Raw genomic sequence first — 24,934 nt, forward strand, 5'->3', positions numbered from 1 at the left:
AAAGAGTGTATCTAACTGGGAAAAAAGGAACTAATCTCTTAAGAGAAGAACCTCTCCTCCACCCTATGTCAGCGTCTCCCATTGCACATAGGATTCTCCTGTGGTAGACAGGGTCTCCAAGGATATGAAGAAGCAGGCAGTGGAAGTGGGAGACTGCTGTATCAGGCACTGAGCTGGGTAGCTTCATGATGTGTAAGAAGATTCCATGATAACTTCTCTATACTTGATGGGAGGACCTTGTGGGAGGCAGGCAGAGATCTTGATCCTCAAAGGATGGCTGAGATAGTGGTGTAGATAAGAGGGATTTACTTAGACTGATTATAAAAGGGGGAATTCTTCTGGGACAAATGAACAAGTACAGAAATAGCTTGCACCTTAATAAAAAAAGTAATCATGCTTCCAGGATTGAACATTAGAAGTCAGAGTGGAATGTTACAGCTAGAAATTGGGGAAAAGATAGTATGTGTGGAGAGGCACCTTCTTCAGGTCAGGACAATCCCAAAGCAAGCGTATCTGGTTTTTACTTCCTCTGTAAAGGCCAGGGAAGAAATAAACAGCACAGTTCCAAGAAACAGGAAAAGCAATTAAAATGCTATGTGCACGTGCAACATTTTAATCAAGCAAAGACACAGGACCCTAAACCGAGTCACCAGTGACCTGAAGAAGGAATCAAACAAAGGAGCCAAAAAGTCTGTAGACAACACTAAATTCTTCTGCATGGTTAAATCATTAAGAAAACTGAGTGGGGAAAGTAGAGTGCACTGCACTTCAATGCAGACAACTCTAAACTAATGCATCTGCAGAAGTATAAGACATATCTTCATGACGCTTGAGCTTGGAACTGACATTACAAAGAGATCCTGATAGGTCATGACTGAAATTCTGTGAAGTCATCAGCTTAATGTGTAGTAGCAATCAAATAAATGAACAAGATAATTGGCACCATCAGAAAGGGGTATTCAGAGTATGAGAGGGGGCATCGTTTTGCTGCTAAATAAAATTGAAAATTAATACATAAACCAAACTATTGTGTGCTCACATTATCAGTACAACTTGCTCATATCTTGTGTACATCCCACAGCTGTTTTCCGTATCTCAGGACTGCAGAACAGAGATAGTGAAGGTACACAGAAAGGTAACTAAAATGAGATAGCCAATAGAGCAGCTATTTTATGATGAGAGACTAAGAAAAGTGGAGATTCTTCAGTTTGGCAAAATAACGACTGAGAAAGGATACAACTGAGATTTAGAAAATGATTAATGTAGCTAACAAGCTGAATGAAGAACTGCTATACACCAAATCCCAAAATACTACAATTCAAGGGTGTTAATTAAAATTTGTAGGGCATAACATTAATAAAAAGAGATGCTTAAAGTGTTTCTTTATGTTGCAAATAGTGAAGTTCTGGAACTTATTGCAACAGGAGATTGTGGGTACAGACATTATTCCAAAGAGATTATATACATTCTTGGATACCAGGTCCAGAAACAGATATTAATGGGCAGGGAGGTACACTCTAATCTTTCTAAACAAATGAGTGGATGATGCAGAAGTATAAAGGGACTGAGTCCAAGCTTACACGTTTTACCTGAAGAGATAGCACCTCTACAGCCACTTCTGGAGATAAAGTACTGGGATGGACAGCCCAATGGTGTAATCCTGTAAAGTATTTCTTATGTTCTTACATTCTCTGCTCCACAGGAGTAAGTATCTATTCTACTGGAGAACCTCTAATTGACACATATCTAATTAAAATCTGAAGAACAGTGCTCTGCTTGTACTCTAACAAAACTGCTCTATTTTACACCTGAGGGCTTTTGTGCCAAAAGATTTTATAAAAAGAACTGGTCTAATAAAAGTAGTGAAGTTACCTTTGTTAACTGTTGACAGCTTTAGTGGTATACTTATAATCCCAACCAAATCTTCAGTAGGCACTAGAGATCGAAGGATTGACCTGATTCGAATAGCTTCCCCTTTTCCACTTTGAATAAGCTGTTAGAAAAAGTTTATCAATTAAGAAATTTAGTACTGAGGGATGCAAGAAAAATTTCCTCAAAATACTGATATTAATGTGATTTTTTAGACACTGGAAAAAAATGCACAGAAATTCAATTTATCCCAGCACTCTAAGGGAGTTGCTGATTTTCAGCTGATCCTACTTTTGAATCTGTCCAAATTTTGATATCATATCAATAATTTCACAATATTATAAATTCTCAATAACACAGTGGTGATAAAGTGATGAAACTGAAAGCTTCTGAAATACTCATGTTACTTACAGAACCTACAGTGCCAGGTTTTGAGCTTGCCTTTTTATACTATGAACAGATGCAAACCTGTCTAATGTATCTATGCATTTTTCTATTATTTCTATGCAGTAAAAATTTCAAAAGGCATTAACAACGAGGTGATCGATTCCTTTCAACTTCTAGCAGAAATTAGTTATTCGCAACCTGTGTCTCTGAAAATATCTTCCAGTAATTTTCTTAACTCGAAACTACTATCTCTGGCAACAGACAGCTACATACAATTTTACAGCTAATAAAGTTAATAGCTTATAGCTATAAATTAATAGCTTATAATAAGCAATAGTAAGTAGGGAGGCTACAAGCCAAATTTCTTGCTTCTTGTGTATTAAGATACATAGTGCATTTTCAGTTGGATTTATGCTACTAAAGAATTTTAAATACTGACAAGCAGAAGTCAGTCTAGTTAAACCAAGTTTTGCATGTGGCTGTTACAGGCATTACAGTCAAAACAGTTATTTTACATATTTTTCTGTGTATTCATGTGGTGCAAATACAATATTTCACCAGCGCACACAAAAGCAGCTCTCTACCACATTCCTAGGAAAATGATTTTTACAGCTTTCTAGAGAACAGCAAAGGGACAGTTTCAGAAATTTAATTGGTAGTATAAGTGTGTAACATGAGTAGTTCATCTTTGCTTTGATTCCATAGTCACATAAAAATTCTCAAAATTTTAGATAAATGAAAACCATAGGGAATCAAAAGACCATGATTCTTTATAAACAGTTTGCAGGGAACCCATCTGTCTAGATACAGCAAGAAATGCAATAAAGTCTACCTTCTGAAGGGAAGAAGCCTTTGAATAGACAATAGTTTAGTTAGACATATACAGTTCTGTTCACAAATCTGCATTTTCTGAGCGAGTAACAAAATGAACTTACATGCATTTCTGGTGCACAGCGTCCAAGTAAATCTATGAGAGCTGAATAAAATGACATGATTGCATTGCCCATGTGCACAATCTCTTCCTCCTCCTCCTCATCATCACTAAAAAGTAAACAATACCAGTGAGTATTTTTGTTAATGTAAGTTTATGGCTCCTCTCTGGAGCTAGATCCACGATCCAGAGACTATTAATCAGACATACTAATTTCCTCTGGCACCGGATTACTAGGTTTTTATCCCTAGAGTAAGCATGCAATTAAACAGTAATAACTGACTTCACATGAGACTTCTATATTCCTCTTTCACTTTACCTTACCTTCACTCCACAACAGCCTTCTCCTTTGCATTGTCCTTCAGGCTTCTTTTCTTCTGTAACTCTTATTCCACTTTTATCTAGCTCATGCTTTATATGAATTCCATATGACAACTGCTTGTGGGTGAGAATCTCACTGCTCTATATATAAAACCTTACACAATGGGGCCTATTATCTACATATTGTAAACATGATTAAACCAGTTATTAAATCACCATTTGTCAAAACAGCTTTCACATTTACTTACCCTTCTCTTTTATACGCCTGGGAGGGAAGGTCACGAGTAGGATTCTCTGAGATCCTGATAGCTTCCTGCATAGCTGCCAGCAAACCATTTCCTCCTTCTCCCCTAAGGTCTGGTCCAAAGCACTCTGGCCGTCGAATAAGGAGCTTGACAACAACGCTTGCATTTTCCTCAACGCTTTCACCTGAGGACCAAAAAGCATTATACACACTTTCTCCTGACAAGTCAGGAGACAACCGCATTTTCCCCTAAATTTTACAAAATATAAAAAAATTCCTTATCCTTATTTTTGAAAACATAAAAGGATATCAAGTTGGCAGCATTGGAAGTGCTTTATAAAAAATATACCGAGGTTTAAAAATGACAGCGTAGATGTGCCTTGCAAAAGTTTTACTACATTCAATCTAGAAAGGTTCACTTTAGAACGTTAATTTGCTTTTAATGGCAAAGACTGCTCTCTCTGGTATAAAGGCTAATAGCCCCAAAAGGCAAGAAGTCTGCAACTGAGGAGGGCGGGAAGGAAGTTTTGAATCCAGCCAACCTCCCCAGCTTCTTGCTCTCTCCCCTCTCTTACGGGATAGGGAGAAAATAGAAGGAAGGTGTGACAACTCATGGGTCGCGATAACAACTGTCTAGTAGAGAAAGCAAAAGCTGTGCAAGCAAGCAAAGCAAAAAGACAAATTCATCCACTGCTTCCCAGGCAGATGTTTAGTCAGTTCCTAGAAAGCACGGCCTCAGCATACATAATGGTTGTTTGGGAAGACAAGCGCCGTAACCACAAACGTTCCCTTCCTTCCTCCTCCTTTACCTGAGCGCGACATCATGGTATGGAATATCACTTTGGTCGGTCTGGATCAGCTGTCCCAGCCACGTCCCCTCCTAACCTCTTGCTCACCCTGAACCTACTCACCAGGGCCGGGAAAGGCGGGAAAGGGGCAGAGTGGGGAAAAAAAAACGGAGAAAGCCTTCACACTGCACACGCACTGCTCACCAACAGTCAAAACATTGGTACGTTATCAACACTGTTTTAGCCATCAATGAAAAGCACAGTGCTATATGGTTGCTATGAAGAAAGTTAACTCCATCCCAGCCAGGGTGCGAGAGTTATTTGATTTTTAATGGGCCAACTGAAGCAAAGAATGCTGCTTAACATTATGTCCGCAGCACTTGTTCAGTGAAAAACTCATCTCAGAGTTTAATCTTCTCAATATGATTAAAGAATAACAAATTGTATTTTACGTTAAATATACCTAGCATAAAATCTCCTGATTCCTTCATGTTTCATGTTTAAATATTTGTTAAATCTTCTGCTTGCTGTTTAAAACCTGAAATTGAATACTTCGTCTTTTCTATACACAAAAATCACATTAAAACCAGTTTTAAAGGTCATGGCTTGCCTGAATCAACCCCATTTATAACAGCTTTGTGTGGAAAAATGTATGTATATTTGAAAAGGGAAAAGAGTGGATTTAACTATTGTATAATTCAGTACAGGCAGACAGGTTGTGATCTAGATGCTTGCTGAATGAAAGTCATTAGGAAAAAGAACCTTCATATAAACGAACTCTTTGTATGTAACTAACTGCTTCATGGATTGCAGTTAGTGGCACGTGCAAGCATGATAGGAATAATAATTGAGTCAAAAGCTCAGCTTATGGTTAAATGCAACAGTTTAGAAATTCACAGTGGCTACCTTATAAGAATACTGATAATCTGTAGGAAGATATGAAATTAATGGGACATGTAGGAAGAAAACAAATTACAGGAAAACAAACGGTTCGCAGTCACTGAACCTGTCGTGTCATTAGCTTGGATCATCAGTATCTATATTTTACATGCAAGCTACAATACTAAACCAGTACAGAAACACAAGTAGCAGGTTTATATTAAACTGAATGTTGCAGCTTTAGCAGCCACCAAAAGTAGGATTAGAAACTGTGGTTTAGCTGAAAGCAGCAGTGGTACTACCAGGAAATCAGAGTCAACTGAAGGCAATGGTAGGTGAGAGAACTGGGACTGACTGGCTCTAGAAGGAGCAGCTAAATGCTTTAAACATGTCAGTCTTGTATTTTTCTCACTTAAAAAGCTGGTATGATCTTGCTATGGAACATAGGACAAGAAGAAATGGCCTCAAGTTGTGCCAGGTTTAGATTGGATATTAGGAAAAAAATTCTTCACTGAAAGGGTTGTCAAACATTGGAACGGGCTGCCCAGGGAAGTGGTTGAATCACCATCCCCGGAGGTATTTAAAAGATATGTAGACATGTCACTTAGGGACACAGTGGACTTGGCAGTGTTAGGTTTACAGTTGGACTCGACAATCTTAAGGGTCTTTTCCAACCGAAATGATTCCATGATTCTATACCCTAACTACTGACTTTGCACAGATTCTTTGTTTTTTTTCATTCTTTCTCCCTTTCATTCACCTTATTTTCATACTGCAGGGAAAAAAGCAAGATTTTAAATCTTAAAGTCAAGAATTTTAGATTCATTCGGATAAAACCTTCTAAGCGAAGATTTTTAAAAGGAAGCTCATAGCAAAAGCCCTTTGCAGGTAGTTTTAATTTAGAATGTGCAGGAAAGAAACTTACTTTAAGCACAGAGGACCAAATTAATCTTTAATGTTGCTCTAAGTCTACATTTTCAATCTACAATTTCTTGTACACTGCATTTGCCACCAGAATCTTATTCTGACCTTCTCTGTATATATATTTCTTTTCCATGTCCCTTCTGATGGGATACCAACCTGCTCAGAATAGCTTTAATATCTTGCAGCCTGCTCTAATTTACCTCACAGGCCAACTTAATGAAGAATTTTGCTTGAAGAAAGAAGTTATGTTTACTCCCAGGATTCACTGGCCAGAACCAAAATTCATTCATGTGTTTCCAAGTGTGTGTTTGTTGCTTTTACCTCAAAACCCCAAATATTTTACTAATTTATATTTGTAATTGTCTTTTCCAGAAGAGGACACAGAGAAATTGGCAATCTGATTTTTAAAAGTGCCATCTCCAAAACCATCAGTGAGAAGCTTCAAAACCCCAACCATAACTGTTTTTCAGAAAAAAAAGCAGCTGAAACACTTGAAACTAAAACTTAATTCTACTGACTAGCAGTCCATCCAGCAAAGTTTACTCTTCATACTATATAAACTACCACAGGTAAGATCAAAGTTATGTTCATCTAATTATAGAGAGTACTGTTAACATTTATTTATAAAATCAACAATGAAAACCACACACTTTATTAACTCAATGACTACTTGTTCTACATTTCTTATATCATAGCAGCTCGTCAAGTTAGTTTAGCAGCTCGCTCAGTGGCTATAGGCTTATCAACTAATGAACATACTTCAGGTATGTTTACTGAACTGAACAGTAAATATGTTTATTGTTTCTGTTTCAGGTATTATTTGCTAATTTCAAACCAATAGTATGTGACTAGAAGAGCCAAAATCTAAAAATTAGACTGTTTGAAATTATTTCCTTTCTGGTTTTCCCTAGCTATCCTTTTAAACACTTTCTATATTGGCAGACCAGAGAGGTGTTGAACAGACAAATCTTTTCATCTCATCCAGTCTCTAATCTAAATTACTGGTTTGATGAAGAAAATCCACGTCAACCAGAGGATGCTTTTTGTTTAGTGGCATTCAGATAATCTAAATATGATTTTAGCATATTTGTTTCATAAATTTCAAAAGGAAATTGCCCACAGACAAAAGTATAAGATAGTTTGAAAAAGAAAAAATGTTCTCTTTTGATAAGACATCAGTTTTAAGGTACACAGTTAGGGTACTTTACAAACACTGATGCCTCAGAACTACGTAAACATGTGACCTATTGGAAATTTGCTTTTTGTAATGCAAAATGGTATAGTGGCCAAAAACAGTCTAAAATCACTGCTCGCTGTCTACGTTTACAACCAGCATATGTTGTGTAAGTAAATACCACAGTTTACTTACTGAAAGAATTCCTAACATCATTTGGTACCTTAACAGGTTACTCTATTAAATTATGCAAGTTGCAAAAATAGTAAGGAAAAAATGCAATTAACTATGAAGATTCAAAAAATTACAAAAAGTAGCACATACCAATAATTTTGTATTTGTCATGAAAACAGTATGCATTAACCTCTCTTCATCCATTAACACATTTTTATGGTTAGAAAAGTAATTTTAAGGAAACCTTTTGATAGAACTTGCATACCAAGAAATTAGACTTACTGTTAACAAAAACTGCAAATCTTAAGAATGACAGGTAACGTTCACCCTCTATTGGATTCCATCCAATGTCTGGATATCCTTTAGCCAGCAATACTGGACAACTCTGTAGGCCACAACCTGCCAGGTAGGTGACAACCTACAATACAGAAGCAACCCTTTATTCATGTGTTTAGAAATAAATTTCTAGAAATAAGTATGAAACAAAATTATCTTAATTTTTTTTTTTTTAATAACAAGGTTTTTATATACTTGGTGTTTCACCTAGGAAACTACCAGCATAGGTCCTTATTGCATCAGTCTTAGTTTCTAGTTCTTGCTTTTGATGATGACAAAAAAAGTCAAGTGCTCTTTATTTCTGAAGTTACCTAATTATACGATGACACAACAATACAACATCATGAACAAATATGGAATGTGAAAAGGAGAATAAAATACTGTGGAATTCATATCTTTTTTAATAGTACATAAAAAACAGTTAAAATACTGTTGAACAACTTTAAAAATCACATCAATAACCATGGTATGGCTAAGTTGCTACAATAGCAAAATAAATATTACATCAAAGGCTTATTTACTGTAATTCCAATTTTAAAAGATATGCAACCAATTATGTTTTTTAGAAGACTGATAAATCAGTGAACAGTCTTAAGAGTCTGAAACCAGAATGATTAACATTTTTGTTAATACAGAAATTCCTAACATAGCATTTCTTATGAAGACAAATATCTTTAAGATAAATTTTTGAGAAATTATTACAAATTTCATTAATTATAGTAAACTGAACTTCTGAAACAGGTACAGAATGATTTCTCAGTCATTTGAAAGGAAATTTGCAGACAGCTGCACAAACATGATTTTTGGTTTTATTATACACATAGGACAACATATGAACACAATTATAGCACTTAAATATATTTTGAAGTAGGTGATGAACATCAAGAACCTTTCATGAACCTGTAAAAAGAGATGTAAATCATCATTTCTTACAATGGAAGGCAGCCAAAAGTGGGTGGCAAAAGCGAGATAGGTTTTTCTATTTGGAAAAGGGAGATATGTAATTTTGCTCAAGTGCCCTATAGCAATTCCACTGTCCATGAGATCATATTTAGTCATTATCTAATGCCCTAAGAGAGAAACTAGTTATGAATTCAGGAAGAAGAATTATATCTCTGCTGATACAGTATACAAGTTGCCTCCAAAAGGCTGTAACAGAGGAAAAATGGGTTGATGTAAAAATTGTGCTTATTGCAGTATGCAGTAAGGAAGTGAGTCAGTGTACTCAGCGCAAAAAGTATGCAACTCCTAACAGGGCTCAATAGGTTTCTAGTATCCATTCAGAAGTTATGAGTGAACACACACTTGTAGGAGTCTAGAGATGCAGCTCGTATAGAATGTGAGAAAACCATTAGAATAGATCCCTTCTTTATCTCTTTTCAGATTTTATAATGGTACCACCAAACCCCATCATTTTAATCCATTCAGTTTACGGTATGTCATCAGGCCACGGGATACTTTTCTTGTGCAGTCCTCTGCCTTCCACACATTGACACATTTGCAGTAAAAAGAGACCAAATTTGCAATGGCAAAAGTTCAAAAGTTAAGTTGTTGTTGTTCTGAACACACACTTTATAGTACAAATTTTAGTCACACAGAAACACTGTATCATTCTGTGAGTATGGCATGTATGCCACATTCATCGAACTGATACCTGTACAGGTGGGGTATTTTTTTGTTACGCGGTATATAGACTTATTTACTGAATAACATCCACATACTGCGCTAGATAGAGTTATTGAATCACCAAAGTTAATATATTACAGCCAATACATTACCATTCTTACAGCTAAAATGACTGATGAATTTCGGAAGCCCAGTCTAAGACACATACAGCCTGATTTTTCAGCATGAAGTACTGTGTATATTGCAGCTGGTATCTCTTACTGTTCGAATATTCAGCAATTATAAGGTGCCAAATATTCCACGGTTCCTCAGTAAATGAGGAACATGGGACAAACATTTTAGCAGGGTCTGTTGCAATAGGACAAGGGGTAATGGTTTTAAACCAAAAGAGAGTGGATTTAGACTAGATAGAAGGAAGAAATTTTTTACCATGAGGGTGGTGAAACACTGGCACAGGTTGCCCAGAGAGGTGGTAGATGCCCCATCCCTGGAAACATTCAAGGTCAGGTTGGACGGGGCTCTGAGCAATCTGATCAAGTTGAAGATGTCCCTGCTCATTGCAGGGGGTTTGAACTAGATGACCTTTGAAGGTCCCTTCTAACCCAAACTATTCTGTGATTCTATGCAGTCAATAGTCAACAGTGAAATTCAGTTTGAGCGGCTTGCCCTACAGTACTTCCCATGAAAAATGAGACAGTCACTGGCAGCATTCCAGTGACTAGTGGTATATCCCAAGTGTTGATACTAGGGCAAATACTGTTTAATGCGTTTATTAATGACAGGACAGAGTATGCTCTCAGCAATTTTGCAGGTGATACAAAATTGATAATTGTTCTCAATGTTACCTTTATCTAATTAGTATATTCCTGTGCTCTCTCATGCCATTCCCATTCATATTCTTGTCTTCGTCTTCTCCTAGCTATCCCCATCATACAACCATGTATTTCTGTTTCCCAGCTTTTCCTCTCCCAAAGCATATGCTGATCACAAACGCCCCTACAACGGGTTCTACTCCCATCACAGGACTCTCGCATACTGCACAGAGGATTTCTCTGTGTTAAGCTATCATTTTAGTGCTTAACTTTTCTCCTCCATTTATATTAAACCTTGCCTTCTGTTTTCTGTTCCCCAATGCTGTGCTAGTACGTCACTTCCTTTCCCTGCTTTCCTCCTCTTCTGACTGTGCACCCATCTTCCATCTCTTAATCGGTTTGCCTTCCTGGATATACAAAGAGCTTTCTGGCAGTTTTTGTATCCTTTTACCCACCATTTCTAGTTCATCCTGCCTCTCCTCACGTTTCCTTTTATTCCTAACTATTGCCAATGACCTGAGTCCTGGATTCAGTTTCCTACTGCAACTACCCTTAAAATCCTGTTTCAACTTCCCTTCAAATACCTGCCCTTCCATTCTCTTAGCTCTTACCTCCATCCCCGTCAATCTCTATGATTTACTTAAGCCAAAAGACCTGCTTCCTGTCTTCACATTTTCCTCTTAATTCTCAAATTTTCTCCTCCCCAAACAAGTCTTCTTGATATGCCTTTCTCCTGTTTCATGCCTTTTTTCTTTTCATCCCTTCTACCTTATAACAATAGTGAAAGGATGCAGAAGATAGAAATAAATCTCTTTTGCTGTGATTCCCGCTAAGCGTAAAGCAAAATCAGGGAAAACACTGCTCAGTCAACCTTACTTTGAGACAGCACATACCTAAAGCAAGTATTTCGAGGAGATCATATCCAAAAATTACTATCATCAACCTTGCCCTTTTCCCTTCCAGCACAAGTACACTATTTAATACTACTAATACAAGTACACTATTTAATAAATAGGTAAATAGGTCAAAGTGGTCACTTACCTTATCGAGATCTGGCTCCTCCAATGCTAGTGCAAGCTCATTGTTGTCCATTACAGAGGCTGCTGCAACATCTAGTGGTGTTGAACCTCTCATTGAAGGAAAAGCTGCAGAAGAAAGTTAATACACAGTAATTATATTCAGTTTGCAGTAATCACAGTCATGCAGCAGAGGGCAGCAATCACACTGGAATCTAGAACATAAATATATTAATAATATGTTGTATGGCTGTTCTTCAATCAAGAACATGGTTAACTGTTTTGAATAACGCTAAAATAAATGCTGATTTTTTTTTCCCCCCGACTGGAAATCCATGTGTATAAACATACTCAACCACACTGGTTTTAAATGAAGATGAAGAAATCAGTATCAACAACATAGCAAATCAGAGGAATATTATGCTATTTCTTTAGCAGAGCAACATGTTAACTATGTAATTCTACAAAACACTGTAAACTCAAAATTTTAAAATATGCCTATATTCAGCTAAAAGGGACATTTTCAAGCTCCAGTGTTACCTGTTTTCTTCCTTTTAGTCTTATCCCATTTTCTGTTTTTAATATGGACAAATGCAGGCATCAAAATGGTCACCAAGAGCTAACGCACTGTGAAATCACACTCTATCTCCCTTGCTATACCTTATTAATATAGCCATCTATCTAGGCAAGACAATTTACCTTGTGTCACACAATCTAATGCACACACATTAAAAAACATACATTCAGTATTCCAAAGGAAAGATATGAAATTCACATCAGTGGCTCAAACTTCAGAGGGAAGGGAAATGAAACCAGATGAAACAGGCAAGTACCATAAAGGGTTAATTTATTCTTAGATTTCCAATCACAACTATTTTGAGTGGAAAATGTCGAACTGCATGGATTTAATCCTAAATTATTCAAGATATTTAAAAACACAGATTGAGACTGTTCTGTTTCTAATGCTATTCACAAACACATAAGAACGAAAGGAAAATGGAAAAAAAAAATGACTTAGAGATGAAACCACAAATTGGTTTAAGCTTCCGGGAGGCTTCATCACATGCTTCAACTTGCTACACAAATTAGATACTTGTCGTGTGATATCACAGTTCCTCCTGATCTTGTTTTTAGCTGTTACAGCCACATAACGTACCCAGTCCAACGCTGCTGTTTTCCAATAAGTAACTAAGATGCTCAAACATAGCCTTTTGGTTTTGACGACTAATTCGACAGAAGTAGCACAGGAATCGACAACAGCTTGCCACCATCTTAGGAAAAACGATGTGCTGAAGAAGAAAGTTGACAAAGCAGTGAAATATGTTAATTACCAATCTGTCCCAATTCTTCTTCCTGCACTCCTAACAGGGAAAGTATAGTGAAGTTACCAAGGTGATATGCAGCTGACAGTTGCCTGGCTTCTAACTTAGGAAAGGACCCCCATTTCCTTTTGTATTCATTAGGTTTAAAATTTTGAAAAACATTTTGCAGAGAACTATAGGGGACATATAAGGGGGAAACTCAGATATAATTCTCATCAAAGCAATTTGCAGACTAGCAAATGAAGTTTTACAAAAACTCTCTCTTAGCGGCATTACAACAACAAGCTCAACCCTCAATATTAAGTCACAGCAGAATAAAGAATATTCAAGAACCTTAGTTTATCCTCCCATATTACAATAAGAATATACAGTCTTTATATAAAACATTTCTACAAGACTCCTATGTTGTTCAATACACAGGCCTGATAATATAAAGCAAAACATTAAATTGCATTAACTATCCAATGTCCAATGCTTTTAAAAACAAAAACAAAACCCCCGAAACACTTTACTTGTTGCACATTATGTGCACAGATTTCTCCTCTGAAAATAAAATAATGTCATCCGTAGCTCTCAAGAAAGACTGTTTCACAAGTTGCTATTAGTCATAACATCTGAAATGAAAAAGTTACGCCATTCTCACATTTTACTGAAAGGAGCTGAAAGAACAAGATCAAAAATCATGGGACAGATTTTTGATGGGTGTTTAAAGGTTTTTCGATCTGATTTATTAAATTTACCATTATATAGCATTTTTTTTAAAAGTGTAAAGTTCGAGTCCTAAGGATACTCACAAAATTAATGAGAAAATTCATTACCATCAACGAGAATTCTTTTTTGAATAACATGACTAGCACCCTTTAGGCACAAGCAGGAATATATTCTATGTAATATATACATTCTATAATATCCAAGGTCATATCTGAGCATTTTAATCATAGTATTGTGGCTCTTTTTCACCTATGACATCCTGCCTCCTTCACTTCATACCTTTCAGCCATAAATAATATTGCTTATACTTTACTATAACAAAGTCTAATAAAAGTTGCCTTCTTTACAACACAACTCTCACTCATTTTGAGAAGTGCAATCTTTTCACTTAATGAGATAACAATCTTGCAAAATGAGTGATTATGTAATTAAATGCTACATAATATGTATTATCTTTTCAAGACATCAGGTGCACTTCAGAGACTTGAGTAACTGTAGTTTTACTTTGGCACAGGTTTTTTTCGTAATGTATGTGGCTCATTTGTCTATTTCAGCCATGAAGGACCTACTATGTACAAGAGGCATTACATACGGTTTCTGTTCTTAAACCTAGGGTAGATGAAAATGAATGAAAAACCTTCATTCATTCATGAACACATTCAACAAAGCTTCCACCCCCCAAACGTACACAGACTTTAACAGAATGCTTGACATAACTTTGTTTAGAAAATTACAGTAACAGTTATACTGTTAAAAATTGTCATTGCAGAAATTCCTCATTATTGACAGGAATACATACGAATGTGGAATTCTAAAAGTTTCAATCAGTAAGAAATAATTTGGAAGTAAAATGATTCAATTCTGACAGCCAAAAAGGGTGTTGCTGAGGGTGTTGCTCTGAAAATGAATGAACAACCAACGCCAGAAACCAACATGACATTAAGATTCCAAAATTATAAGAACTAAAGACACCGTCTTTAAAATAACTATTTTAGGCATTAAGATACACACTAAGACCTAACTGTGATGGAAATGCTGAAAGCTCGCCCAAGTATTTTCTGGGATGTATATTTCACCAATGAAGTACTTTTCCAGGGTTTTGTTAGCCAGTACTAGCAAAATACTTCTAAGGTACTGAGATACCTTCAGCCCCACCATATTCCACAGATCTCCTCATCTATTTCTGACTCATTTATTAATAGCACAGCTGGAAAGAAGCCTGGCATAAATTTTTTTCCAGTTTGAACTGACAAGTTTTTAACTTCTCACCATTCCTTCAGAGAAGTGCGAGCTGTAACACTCTCACTACATGTCTCAATACAGCTTCATGATAAAATCACTTAATCCAAGGAGCTGGAGATCTAGCTTAAATCATCTGCTGCCACAACCTAGGAAAACACCCAATTCCGAAACCAGAGACTACATTGCATGGTTGCGCTTTCCATCTCTTGAAGCTATAACACTGAATAGAAAGAAATGTCCATGAAGCTGGAAAGAGAAAACAAAAGGGAACATACAAACAATCCAGCTGTAAGCAACTTGCTTGAGAGCAGGAAAAGCAGTGTTCTAGTGCCTGATGCCACCACTATACTTGAACTGTATATAATCAACTGACTGGACAAACCCACAGAGAATTTCGAATGAGTATATAAAATCATAGCTGACCAAGGCATGCTCACTGTTTCTGGCCCTACTCCTTTTTATTCAGGAGAATACCTTACCTGGCAGAGAGAAAGATCGCAGCATGCACAGACCTGTACCTTTCCAGGTTACAGCCTAGTGGTTCTACCTAGGGTCAACAACCTTTCAAGTGAGACATTGAAGTAATGAAAAATTGCCAGAGAGAGACGAGATAAGCACAAGGTTGTAAAATGGGCTCAAAATCGTTCAAAATGAATAAGAAGAATGAGTGGCCAGGCAAAAGAAAACAAAATAAGCAGTACTGGAATCAGAGGAGACCCCTCTTTTTGGGAGGGAAGCAATAGGATAAAAGCATGAGGCATAAGCAAAGAGAAGAAAGAAGATAAACCCACTTCATTTCTAACTTTCTTCAGTAGCCTAAACGTCCAGTTTGGCTTCTCAAAATGTATGCCACTGCCTTTAAACTAACACATATATACCCAAGCATAACACTAAGAAATGTGAAAATAACACTGCAAGAAAATTATTGCTCAATTCAAGGACTTGAATTCGAGCATTCAGAATTAAATTGGTGTTAGTCTCTTATAGTTTATTGCTAATAAAACTTTAGAAGACGAAGATGAAGAGGTATATTTTCCTAGCAGAGCTACACCTCCCATAAATGCAGCTAACATATATATTTAATTTAAAATAAGGATAAAACCTTTTAAAGTCCTATTAAAAGACAAATGAAACACTTAAAACCTCTCTCACTTTTTAAAAATCATGTCAGAATGCTGGGCTTCTGTCTCTAGTAGTATGAAAACTGTTTAACTTTTAACATTAATCAAGATTTAAATTTGGACAAGCAAAATCTATCTTACGTGAGGGACATCTGTTTTTCTTTCTGAGTGTTTCTTCTTAAAAATCCTAGTATACTTTTGGAAAGGTTCAAAATGCAAATGACACAATAAAATTACAGTGAAATTACCTGAGATTTATCTCCTCCAAGCACATTCACCATCACATCCATAACAGTCTCATGCATGCCCAAGACTCTCATTAAGTTAGGATGTTGATAAAACACTTTGTTGTTCATTATATCCCTAAAATGGAAGAAAGGGCAACAACGTGTTTTTAAGAAACACTGTTTTAATTTAAATCAATAATGCACCATTAAAGATTTCAGAAATGTGTATTCACTGTATAACATCATTTAAAATTCTTAGATTTCAGCACAATACAAAACTACCTGACAATTAAATGCTTCACATTTCAATACGGTGTCATTCCTCTAATTTTAATGAATTCTAAACTTTTAAATTATTTCAAAATGACATTTCTTCATCTTTAAATTGCTCTTACCATCTGTTCTGTTTAAAGAAAAAATATATTCTGTGATGATCTAAGTGGAAAAGAATATATTCTGTTATGTTTTAAGTAGAGAAGGGGATCAAGAAATCTAAATCTAATCCTTCCTCTGCAGTAATGCCCCTTAATTAATTTTTCTAGTTCACAAAGTAGAAGACAATAAATAGACTTAATATTCAAGGTTATCTGTTAAATGTGTTTCATCAATATTTCCAAAATTGAGACCATCTGTCAGAAGATGTAAAATGGCATACAGTCCCTTTAAATAGGAATATTTTAACATTTTCACTCTGCCCACCATCCTCTCAAGATGTTCTAGAATTCACTGTATCGGTTTCATAATTCAGTACACAACTGATGTGTTTCGATAGGGATTCCAAGGATTCTAAGTTTTTAGGTCAACCTGGTAAAAACAAATGGCAAGTGACAGATGTCATGCCTGCTTTAAAGAAATACAGAAAACTGGGAATGGAAGATTAATCATAATACAGCACCTCTGGGAAGGGTGCTACACACGTGCTGAGTTTAGACAAAACTTACCCTTTATTCCTCTTAGAATTCTCAGCAACTTTACAAACTCAGCATCAGGGAAATATTAGGTAATATTGTCACATAATAATTAATGAGTTGTTACCATTATTTGCTCGGTTCAACTTTGTATTTTTTTTTGTAAATATTTTGTAAATTTTTACAGTGAAATAGTAAGAATATCAGAGGTTCCTTCCAACTGTTGTAAAGAAGAGAAATTGTTCCGTGTTCTTGATGAGGGACAGGTAATCGTACTCTCATTTTCTCTCTTTTTAAATACAGCATTTTAATTTAAGTAATTAATTTTCTGTGAATTTTTTTCCTTCCAACATTAAATGGCCTAATGCAGCAATTATTAACACAGCAGGAGTAACAGATATGCAGGCATGCACCCTAATACCACTGTTTAAGAGAGGTAATTTCATAGCAAAGTTGCAGAAAAAGTATTCTCACATCAGCAGGCACTACATAAATACAATTTTTTAGAATTCTAGTGTTATAAAGGATAAAATAAGCAGTTTTCCATGTTCAAATACTTCAAGTTGCCACTGATGACAGAATAATACTAACCAGTTTGAAATATTTTAGATCACAACAGCGCTTTGCTGGTTCTACCTAACTGCTTGCACAAACTTTCCAATTAAAAATATACCAGCAAGTTTATTCACTCATGCATGAAATACAACGCGAGCTTTAAGTTTGGGAAAGATGTAGTATTGACACCAATAAAGATTTAAGTTATCTGTTTTCTCCAGAGCTGCTCAAACATGTACTTTGATGAAGCTTTAAGCATTAGGTTTAACTATAGTAAAAGGAGTCCGTTTCCTTTAGATGAGAAAATGCCTTAGTTCACAGAAACTTTGACACATTTGATACTGCTAGAGAGATCAGTTAGAGCCATCTTGCAAGTGTCTGTGAAAATGAAAATTTCTGGTACATATCTGCATTTTAATACAGCAGCATTTTTCATCCAGGATCTAAAATGAAAGGATTTACTAACATAACAAAAAGCTTTACACAAACTCAAAAATAAAATTATGTTAATTCCATACCCTAATCCATTAATCATTAGCAATTCCTCCTCTTTTCCCATCCTGACACTGAGAAGTGAGCGAATCTGGCCCAGTGCTGCAAGCAGATTAATGGTATCCTTCACAGAGGCAGCACTAATAGTGTATGCTTTCCGCAGAGCTTGCAGTAGCTCACCAATGCTGTCATATTGCCTGCGAAGGAGCGTGTACATAACCCGAACTAATTCTGGATCTTGAATCTGATCTTCTTGGGACCAGCGCACCATAGTCTGGGATATGAGTTCTTTCAGTGTAGCTAAAAGAATAAGATACACAAAATCTTACTAGCTATTACAACAAAAAATGTCAAAAACATGTATTATAGTAAAATATTAGATAACAGTAGACAACAAGGCAGTCGTAAGAGAGCAAAAGAACACAAGCAGACTGAATAGGATTTTTCAACCGGAAAAATAATTTTTAGATCTTTCAAGATAAGTTTGATGTTCTTGGGAGATGGAAAACAAGAAACATCTACGTAGCGTTCAAGTCAATACCAGCATTGTTGGCAATGAAAACTTGGTTGATAATGACTCTAAGAATCATCCTTGTGAGTTAAATGCTATATTTAAACTTTTAATTGATCCTTCATTCTACATTAAGACTTACAATACAGCACTAAGTGCAGCACAAACACCTTTTCGTTAGGAGTGACTGAAATCTAATTTTATAATGCCAAAGAAACATCATATTTTTGATGATCGGCAGCCTAGGTTTGGAATACAGAAATTGGTAATTAAGTTTTCAGTAAACAGTTTATTGGTTGACAAGTATGAGTTCAATTATGGCAGAAATATTCATGAATGTGAGCTCAGCTTGCCAATCAATTTTGCCATGGGGGAGGAGGAAATAAAATCCATTCTAAACTTACAAAACTGCCAGAAAGGAAGATGAGATAGCCACCTTTTAAAATCAAATATTCAATTCAGGGCATAGCCAGGGTAGCTTGAGCAGCTTTTGCTCATTCACTTGATGAATATTTAGCTATTTTGTTGTTCAAGCAAAGGATCTACATTGTCTTCAAAAAGACGATCTACTTGGAAACATCTCAGAATTGTGTGATGATGCAAAGACACTAAGGAGTAGAAGATGTGAACTGACTTAGAATAGGGGAATTTAATTTGTATTTCCCATCTGTTTGGGGAAAGTCACTGTCACTTGGGAATATACTTTCTAAAAAAAATCGTATTGTTTGGAACTACGCATGCATATTGCTTGAAGCAGTTCTGTTGTATATATTACACATTCATTGACCCTGGAAACATTTTTTTCTGAGCCCAGAGTTTAGGAAATTTACTTGAAAACTAAACACATGTTCCAGCCCTCTTTCCAACAAATGTTCATTGCTGATATAAGGTAGAACATGAATAATCACCTTCCCGCTTAAAACAATGCAAGTTTCTTTCCTCTGTTTCCAGTAAAGTTACCTCATGACTTTTCCAAAGTTCTTCCAATGGTAAGAACTGTCCCCCGCCAACTCTAGCACAGAAGTGTTTATAGCTACTGTATATTCATTTATTTCTGTGTCTACACTATCTTTCACTTGCTAACTCTTCTCTCTTACAGTTTACTTAGTGATGCATTTATAGGAAACCATCATTAATTCTTAGATTTTGATCAATAAATAAGTTCTTTTCTGTGAGGACAGATTCTGTATTTCATCAAGACAGCCCTATTCTTAGGGGCACATTATGAATGAAAACATCAAACAAGCTTTGTTCCAAAACACTGTATAACTTTCTTCAGTCAAAACAATTTCTTCTTTTACTGCAACAAGGCAAACTCCTCTTCTTTGATTCTTGCGATAAACTCTTCTTTCCTTGAATAAATAATCATTTCCCATAACTTTCCAGATTACTGAGTGTCACCGATTTCTGATTATATAACACACTTGTCAATGATCTTATTAAAGAATATAATTACTTACCCTGGCGTTCTGATTAGGGGGGAAGGGGATAAACACGGAATAAAGAGCAACCTGAAGCAGTAAACTCACAGAGGAGTTAAGGTTTCCTCCTGTGAAATTATGTTAGGTCTTCAAAACCTCAGCTGATGGCCTCTCTCACAAGGCTAAAGCACAAAATGTGCACAATTTCTTGTCTTTTTGTTTTACAAATCTAGTTCCTCATTTCCTTACTACTGCCAGAAATATATATTTTTTGTTGGATTGAAAGGAATATTACTTTCAAAATAATGTGATATTTTGGATTTTTTTGTTTGATGTGGGAAAATACCATATGATTCACTCCAAATATATATTTTCCTACTTTGGGAACAAAAAAAAAATTATTTGCACTAAGTCAATTATGAGGATGATTTTATACACTTAAGTTAACTGTCAGATATTTATACATATAACTAAAAGATCATTACAATTTTTAGTACAAACATAATATTCCTCTAGAAACACATTCTCATGAAATGAACAAATGAAAACCAAATTGTTTCCCTGATATTGAATTGTCTACGCAAACGTCCCCATGTGTAAGAACAACGAAATGGTGCTGTGTTTATTAGAGCTTCTCTCTGGTGTTTTGAAAATGTTTTTCTGTAACAAGTGTTAGTGTTTCTTAGGTTTTAGTACCTTTGGAACTTCTGATTTTTGTCTTCTGATAAGCTTCTAGGTAGCATATTGCTATGTGTAGTTACTTTTAGGCAGTATGGCAAATAGCCTTGGAGAAATCAATTAGCCATGTCCCTGCATGGATGAAATTTTGGTGGAAAGATAAGAAATGGAGGGTAGAACTAAACAGTAGTGGTCACAAAACGGGAGAAACAGCAGTGGAGTTCTGCATATATACGTGCTGTGTTCTGTGATGTTAAGCACCTTTCTTCCCTAAAAGACCTGAGAAGGGGATAAGCAGATGCAAACAAGTATGATGATACAAAGTTATGAATGATAGCAAATATGATTGCAATTGAAAAAAATGCATAACTCAAAAGGACAAAACTGGGCAATAAAATGGTGATAAAATCCACTTTAAATAAAGTCACTGTAAATAAAATGAGGTAGGAAAATATAGTCCTCATTTATAGATAGAATGATGAGATGTTAACAGAGATAAGATCTGTCAGATAGATCCATGAAAATCACAGAATCACGGAGTAGTTGAGGTTGGAAGGGACTTCTGGAGGTCATCTGGTTCAACCCCCACGCTGAAGCAGGGCCCCCTAGAGCCAGTTGTCCAGGACTGTGTCTAGGTGTTTTTTTAATATCTCTAAGAGGGAGACCCCTCTGAACAACTTATAAAAATATCAGCTCAGTTATGAGTATCAACTCAAATTCACTGGTATTCAAAAGATGAAATCAAAAGCCAGGATTTATTAAGAAAGGAATGGCTAAAGCAGAGTGCACGATGTCAGTATGTTAATCCATAGTTCAGTCACACCTTTTCATCCAACACAAGAAGAGGCCGTCAAATGAAGCCCATTCACAAGGCAGGAACTAGGCCAGAAAGAAAGGTGTTTCTTCACATAATGGATGACAGAACCCTGAAAATCCCTGCCAATAACGTGGCAGATGCTAAAGGTTCACATTTGCTCAAGTGGAGACTAAACAGATATCTGTCAGAATGATTCAATGGGGATATACAAAGATAAACCTCTTTAGACTCAGGAAATCTCCTGAGCTGAAGGTAACTGGAGACTGGGACAGCACTAAGCTTGTAAGTACCATATCTGATTGTTTTATTCTTACTTGTCCCTAGATAACCATTTGTGGTCAGTGTTTAAAATAAGATATTGGGTTGGATGGATTTGAATCATTACAACCTGTCTCACCCACCATATTATTCCAAAACTGTAGAGTCTGGTTGGTGCTTCTAGCTCTGAGTATATAAGGTTCATTCCCAGCATTAATTTCTTATCTGAACATTTCTTAAAGATACAGAACTTTGCAGTCCAGTTTCTACTGCTTAAAACTAAAGACTTCTCAAGTTGCCACTCCAAGCCACTTACACATAACTGCCCACATCTAAGCACAGCAGTACGCTCTCAGGACTTCTAGCTGAACTCCTGTAAAGAGGAAAACCAGAAACACTTGCAAAATTTGACAGACACTTTATTAATAATCCTTTAAGAAGCATTAGATTTAAAAACCTCAGGAAATAAGAATATAGTTCTTTCTAGGCTGCTCTTATGCCTTCTGTGCATCTTAGTTTAGGTTTAGCAGAGCCTGCTTAGAGTCTCGTTTTCTAATCAGATGTATTAAGACAGTGATCTGTTGTTTCCTCCCCTCTAATCCTTTCTACCCTCTTTTGCCTCATACTGAAATGGAGAAGCTCCTGTGTTTGTTGTGCTTGAGGAAAAAGATTTTGCAACTCAGCCAAAACAATAGAATAGATGAGAAACAATCAAACATGATGACTCCATCATGATCTCAATAATAGTCGGCAACAGTCTGATATTCTTTTTGACTGCTAATAAATCACAAATTTACTGTACTGCAAACAAATGTTCTGTAACCGAAATTTAAAAACAAGCAAAAAAAATTAATGGAGCTAACAGCCAGTGGGGAAGTCTACTGTAAGTAACAACTAATCAGTTAACATTCTGAGGTTTCAGTGTAAGAAGCACTCTAAGGAAAAAAGTCTCACAGGATGCGAAGTCTCAAAGGACACAACCTATGATTCTTCAACTTAATGCTACAATTGCATCTTTTTCTTTTTTTGAATATGCAGTGACTATTATTCAACAGAGACTTAGCCTTTTCACACAAACATTCTCATATATTCACATTACGATCTCTTTGAAAGATCCATGGTTCATTGTTTTAACATGGGAACTGAATAAGGGCATTTGCTCAAGCCAGTAAATTCTATTTTCTGGTTTCTGTTCTAGGACCAGTAATCAAGTGTATACCTTTAGAATATGTGGTACATGCAAAATTCACATTATAAGAGCAGATACCCTCCCTAAGTTAGAGGTACCTGAAAAGCCATAGTTAAGCGAGCCTGACAGCCATAGTTTCTATTCCCCAAGTGCATGAACAAGATCATTGATCTCCTTTAATTTCTACCTGCAGAAAAACTAACGAGCAGACATATCACTCACTCTCTTAAACAAAATGTCTGTCTTCGCCATTTCTATTGTAAAAGGGGTACTACCCCTTTTATCACAGCACAACCCTCTGCCTTTGGGAAAGAGATGAAAGGCAGGCCAGCAGAATAACCAAGGCTGTAACCAAGGCTGGGAGCAATCTGAACACTGGGCATGGTGACATGCTAAAATAGTTACTAATGTTTTTCCAATTTTTAAATTTTAACAAGAAATTGCAGTGCCTTAACAATCTTTCAAGGCTGCATGGTGAGTCTTGAGGCGTGATATATGCCTTATCTAAATCATGACTTGACAGTTAGAAAAATCCTGTCATTATAATTAATACTAATTTATTGCCTCCATGTGTTTATCCCTGAGTTCTAGCTTGTTTTTAATAACATATTTTACTAATTCATCATTAACACAACTTTAAATTGCTGGTATTCCTCTCCTAAGATAAAAGTCTATTTGTGAGTAGATATGAAGGCATGCTTAGAGGAAAGGAAGATTTCTTTGTAGAAAATAGTTCCTTCCTACAAATATTCACACCCTGAGTATGTATGACCAGACATTCAAGGCCAGAGACTTTTAGCCTTGGCAATAGGTACACGCCATGTACATCACCACCCCTCTTCATGCAGACAAGAGTATTGGGGTACCTCAGGCACCCATTTCCTTTCACTCTCTGAATTCCAAATTTCCTGGTGGGAAATGCACACACAGACTACGTATTTCACAGTCTCCAATTACAGTCAAGTATATACTATACTATAATATACTATAAGCATTATATAATTTTTCATTGTCCTTTGAATGACTTCATCCATATGCATATTTGTACTATGCATCACTACAAGGAGAAGCCCAAGCTTGAAGAGATTATCTGAAATTTCTAGAAAAACAGACACTGTAGAATCACTTGTCCAACCTGCACCTCTTGTGACCCAAAGCTCCAGTATAGGCAATACGTAAGCCGCTCTGTTCCAAGAACCAAACACTCTGTGCCCTGGGGCTTTAGGAGTGAATGCTTCCTGATTCACAGAACCCACATGAAGCCTGAAGAAATGATACTTCCCAGATACTGTGTAGGTCCTACTACCATTAAAGAGAAAGCAGATGTTAACAGATGCGTCACTGGAGAATAAAACCCATTTTCATGCGGCACATGAGATCATTATAAGATTTAATGTCTTTACAACCTAGTAACAAGCTTAACAGACCAAAACGTGCTTTCAGGGCACGATAAACCCTCTCTGGCGCTTTACAGAACAAGCATATCGTGTACGAGGTGTCCTGAGTTATAAAATAGCATTGCTGTCTAGTCTCACACAACTCTTGATGAAATGATTAAGCCTGAAATGAACTGTTCCAGGTGTCTACAAAGCCAAAATGAGTAAATTGGAAGTAGAAGATGGTTGGAAGACCAACCTCACACCACTTGCACAATTCTGCACATGATATTTGGACGGTTCTATAGAAACTTAGAGCTGGCAAAACCCGATCTTGATTCACAAAGGCAATGAGAAACCTCAGCAAAAATTTATGTTCCAAGGGAAGACCTGGAGGAATTTGACTTTTTGTCTTACTTGTTCTTCACCATCCACAGTCATTAGAAAGGATTGAAAACTCATAAACATATGACAGCAAAGACAAAGTTTCTGAGATTCACACTACACATCAACCTCACTGGAGGTAACAGATGGTAGTGAAAGCCAGGTGAGTTGCTCAAAGAGTTTCAAAACAATGCTCATGCAGGTGGTAGAGGAACCGCAAGCACAGAACCAACCCACCTTG

General features: G+C 36.3%; 1 protein-coding gene across 1 annotated transcript in view; it reads right to left on the bottom strand.

Annotated features, from left to right (window-relative positions):
• Positions 1–24,934, bottom strand: part of RYR3 (ryanodine receptor 3) — a gene marked incomplete at its 3' end in the record, with an annotated part of 183,209 nt that overhangs the window by 66,409 nt on the left and 91,866 nt on the right. The window contains exons 39-46 of the mRNA XM_009886997.1: positions 18,086–18,359; positions 16,126–16,240; positions 12,638–12,770; positions 11,507–11,610; positions 7,974–8,109; positions 3,757–3,937; positions 3,192–3,297; positions 1,873–1,993 (exon numbers count right to left, since the gene is read on the bottom strand). Coding sequence (XP_009885299.1) covers positions 1,873–1,993; positions 3,192–3,297; positions 3,757–3,937; positions 7,974–8,109; positions 11,507–11,610; positions 12,638–12,770; positions 16,126–16,240; positions 18,086–18,359 — 1,170 coding nt within the window. The remainder of the gene's footprint in view (positions 1–1,872; positions 1,994–3,191; positions 3,298–3,756; positions 3,938–7,973; positions 8,110–11,506; positions 11,611–12,637; positions 12,771–16,125; positions 16,241–18,085; positions 18,360–24,934) is intronic.

The sequence above is a fragment of the Charadrius vociferus genome, unplaced genomic scaffold (assembly GCF_000708025.1).
Source record: "Charadrius vociferus isolate BGI_N301 unplaced genomic scaffold, ASM70802v2 scaffold14, whole genome shotgun sequence".
Taxonomy (NCBI): Eukaryota; Metazoa; Chordata; class Aves; order Charadriiformes; family Charadriidae; genus Charadrius; species Charadrius vociferus.